The sequence below is a fragment of the Miscanthus floridulus genome, chromosome 16 (assembly GCF_019320115.1).
Source record: "Miscanthus floridulus cultivar M001 chromosome 16, ASM1932011v1, whole genome shotgun sequence".
NCBI lineage: Eukaryota > Viridiplantae > Streptophyta > Magnoliopsida > Poales > Poaceae > Miscanthus > Miscanthus floridulus.
This window is the reverse complement of record NC_089595.1, coordinates 21,012,441-21,016,340: the sequence shown is the minus strand read 5'-3', so window position 1 is coordinate 21,016,340 and position 3,900 is coordinate 21,012,441. Positions and strand designations below refer to the sequence as shown.

The following is a 3,900-nucleotide window of genomic DNA, read 5'->3' as shown; positions in this document are numbered from 1 at the left end:
GCGCGATGGTCGGATTGGGGAAAACTGAGACAGTGCTCAGAAGAAGGGAAGGGAGGGGAGTATAAGAGGGAGATGGTACATTCCTAGACTAGGCGAAACTCTCTGCGGTGATGGTGAAAGATGAGGAGCAACCTTTGGGCCTATCTATAGCTAGCAAGGTCAGTTCACGGTGGCACAGCGGCGGAAATCATGAGCAAAGTGACCTTCTTGTCCACACTCAAAATATCTCTTTGGCTTGGGCTTTGGCTTATGTTGATGTTGAGCCTGATGTTGAGCTTTGGCTTTCTTCTCTTGATGTGCTTTGAAGCCAATACCACACTTGTCACTTTTCATCATGGTGTTCATGAGTAGCTCACTTTAAAGATTATGTCCTTTGGTGAACTTGTACAAGCCGGTGGTGAGATGAGTCTTCTCAATCTTGAGTTTCTCGTTTTCCTCTTTTAGCTTCTCCATCTCATTCTTGATCTTGACACAATCATCATGATGACCGGCCACCACCACTTGCTTGCCTTTGCTACTAGAACCTTGCTCAATGTTCTCATCAATCAAATCATCACATGATGTAGCTATATTAATCTTAACAACATGGTTAGTAGCATCATGTGTTTCATTTGATAAGAACTCATTTGAAATAACAAGGGTATCATAATTAATCTTGAGAGTGGTATATTCATCTTTTAGCGAGCTATACCTAGTGTTGAGCTCATTGTGTATGCCCTCAAGTTTATCATGTTTTTCTTTGAGTTCTTTTAGGTTAGCTTTGAGCTCCTTGAGAGTGGATGACAAAACTTTGTTTTCATCTCTAAGCTCATCACTAGCTTTTTGTGCTATGTCATACTTAGCTAAAAGAGACTCATTCTCAAGTTCAAGCTTTTCATTTTTAGCCCTTGTCTTTCTTATGATTTTTGAGTACTTGTTGAGCAAGGCAACTAGTTCATCATAAGAAGGTGCTTTAAATTCATCATCACTATCACTACCACTATCATTACCACTACTATCAGCATCACATTATACCTTTCGTTCACCTTTGGCCATGAGGCATAGGTGTATAGAGGATGATGGCGGTGGTGGTGGTGGAGGAAGTGAGGTGCCAATCACAAGAGCGGCCACCTTCTTTTTTTCATCATCACTATCTTCACCGTATGAGCCACTTGATGATTCAATGTCCGTGAGTCAATCACCAACAATATAAGCCTTGACATTCTTCTTCTTGTGGTGTTGCTTCTTCTTGCCATCCTTCTTCTTGTATGGATTGTCTCTTCTCTTCTCATCATCACTTGAGTCATCTTTGTTGTCCTTATACTTCTTTTTGTACTTGTCTTTCTTAGGCTTAGGACATTGATGAGCTAGATGACCAAGATCACCACAATTGTAGCAATCCATTTCAGAGATGGACTTTCTCTTGCTACTTGTGAAGAACTTCTTCTTCTTGGAATCAAACTTAACACCATTCTTGTTTAGCTTTTTGAGCATCTTGGTGGTCTTCCTCACCATAAGAGCAATGTTGGTGTCATCATCATCATCTTCACTTGAGCTTTCAAGAGCCACTTTAGCTTTGCCCTTCTTCTCTTGGCTAGCCTTGAAAGCCAAGTATTTCTTCTTGGTTGAAGATGACGAGTCATCTTGTGGAGTGATGTGTATGTATATCTCATGTGCATTGATCTTTCCTAATATTTGTGTTGGTGTAGATGTGGAAAGATCATCTTGATGAAGCATGGTCACAATATGTCTATACTTGTCAATGGGGAGAACACTCAATATCTTTTTACAACATTGGATGGTTGCAATTGAGTGAGTCCAAGCCTATTGACTTCCTCTACAAGCACATTTAAACGTGAATACATCTCATTAGCACATTCATTAGGAAGCATCTCAAATGAATTAAGCGTGTAATAACAAGATGATAGTATTCCTCACGCTCACTCTTTGTTTCCTCATGGAGCGTATAAATGTCCGACCATAGTGCATGGGAGTCTTTGTGGTTTCGGATACAGTTAAAGACATCCTTGCAAAGACCTCTAAAGATGGTGTTTTTGGCCTTTGCATTCCATTGTTAGTAGTTAACCTCATCACCAACAAGGTTTGTGGGGATCCTTAGATTTTGGGAAGCCTTGTGTGGTGGCTCTAAGCATTCCAACGTCTATGGCCTCTAGGTATGCCTCTATGTGAATTTTTCAATAAGGAAAATCATCTCCCTCAAAGTAGGGAGGGGGTCCATCCCCATAAGACATCTTGCTCTAGGCGGTTAAGCCTAAAATATAGAGCACTTAGCTCCGATACCAATTGAAAGGATCAAGATGCCCAAGAGAGGGGGTGAATTGGGCTTATCTAAAAATTCTTGCAACAATTATGTCCTAAACTTAGCCCACTTCACCCTTAGTGCCTAAAAGTGTATCCTATTAGTCTATTTGCACAAAGAGTTTAGCAACCTAGGTTTCAATACTACTCTAGCATGGTAATTCTAAGAATGTAAAGACATGAAATGAATTGCTCAAAATAAATGTTTAAAGTAAAGAGAAGGAAGGAACTCGACGACATTTTGCCGAGGTATTGGAGAGTCTGCACTCCACACTAGTCCTCGTTGGAGCACCCGCGCAAGGGTATCGCTCTCTCTTGATCCTCGCAAGGATCAAGTGCTCTCTATGGGTTAATTCTTCGCTACTCTAGCATGGTAAATCACCCACAACCGCTCACAAGATGAGTTGGGTCATCCATAAGCTCCGCCGGATGATCACCAAGCTCTCAATCACCATCAAGCCGTCTAGGTGATGCCGATCACCAAGAGTAATAAGCACAAACTCTCACTTGACCTAAACAAGTCTAATGAGGAAGGTGGATGCACACTTGCTACTCCCTAGACACTAATGAGGTCCTTAATCTTAGATTAACAAATCTCAATTACCCCACTAGGCACTTGCTCTCTCAAGAGCTTCAAAGGGTTGCCTCAGCTGATCAAATGAGCAAGAGAGAGATATTGGACGAGTAGGAGATGTACATATAGCCCCCACTTTCAAATATACCCGTTGGAATCCAACTCAGCTTTTACAGCATGCACCGGACGCGCCTATCGGGACTGACCGGATGTGTCCGGTCAGTAACCAACGGCTATGTGATGTCTGCTCTGACAGGTAATGGCTAGTTGACCAGACTCTTCTGGCATCCGGTCCACACTAACCGGACACGTCCAGTCCTAAAAATCCCTCTCTAGAACCTCTCTGAGTTGCACCGGACACGTTGGCCTCTAGTGTCCGGTGCAGCATCCGGTGCCACGGGCAACCAAACCCTAAGCATAGTCACGTCCGGTGAGGACACTATGCCAGAGTTCGGTCGGTTCTAGGTCTTCATCTACGCTGACATACACTGACCGGACACGTCTGGTGCCATGGGGTCCAGCGTCCGTAGCCTCAGCAATACCTCCAAACACTGACCGAACGCGCCTGGTGCCACGTGGTCTAGCGTCCGGTGCCTCTGTAATACCTCCAAACACTTTCAAATCGAAACACTTTGTGAATGGAGTTGACTTCAAATGATCTTTGGTCTATACCTGAGCTACCTTGTGCTAAGTTTGACAAGTGTGCACCACACCTAACACATTAGACTCACCTTGGTCAAGCTACTGATTCATACCCCCTTAATAGTATGGCCAAAGGAAAACAAAGCCCTAAACTAATCTAAGTGTCACTCCAACTCTAAACGACACTTACAACTAGCCGTTCTTAGCCTTGTTGTCTATCCTTTAAAAACCGAAACGATTTCCATCAATAGGGGCATGAATACCATTGATTGCCCAAACAATCACCATTATCGTGACCTCACTCAAATTGTTTCTGCAAAATACACATTAGTCACAATAATCTTACGTTGTCATTAATCACTGAAACCCACTAGGGGCCTAGATGC

The 3,900-nt window shown here is 43.0% G+C and overlaps 1 protein-coding gene across 1 annotated transcript; it reads right to left on the bottom strand.

The window, feature by feature from the left end:
* Window positions 1–357: 357 nt before the first annotated feature.
* LOC136510395 (uncharacterized) lies at window positions 358–1,716 on the bottom strand. The gene is made up of 2 exons (XM_066504859.1): window positions 1,182–1,716; window positions 358–929 (listed from the first exon to the last, which is right to left on the bottom strand). The coding sequence occupies exons 1-2, from the start codon at window positions 1,714–1,716 to the stop codon at window positions 358–360; spliced, it is 1,107 nt and encodes a 368-aa protein (XP_066360956.1).
* Between the last annotated feature and the right edge of the window lie 2,184 nt (window positions 1,717–3,900).

Coding starts and splice junctions, on each gene's coding strand:
- LOC136510395 (XM_066504859.1), bottom strand. CDS start 1,716: ATGCTTCATCAAGATGATCTTTCCACATCTACACCAACACAAATATTA. Junction 930..1,181: donor TGTCAAGGCTTATATTGTTG/GTGATTGACTCA, acceptor ATGATGAACTAG/TTGCCTTGCTCAACAAGTAC.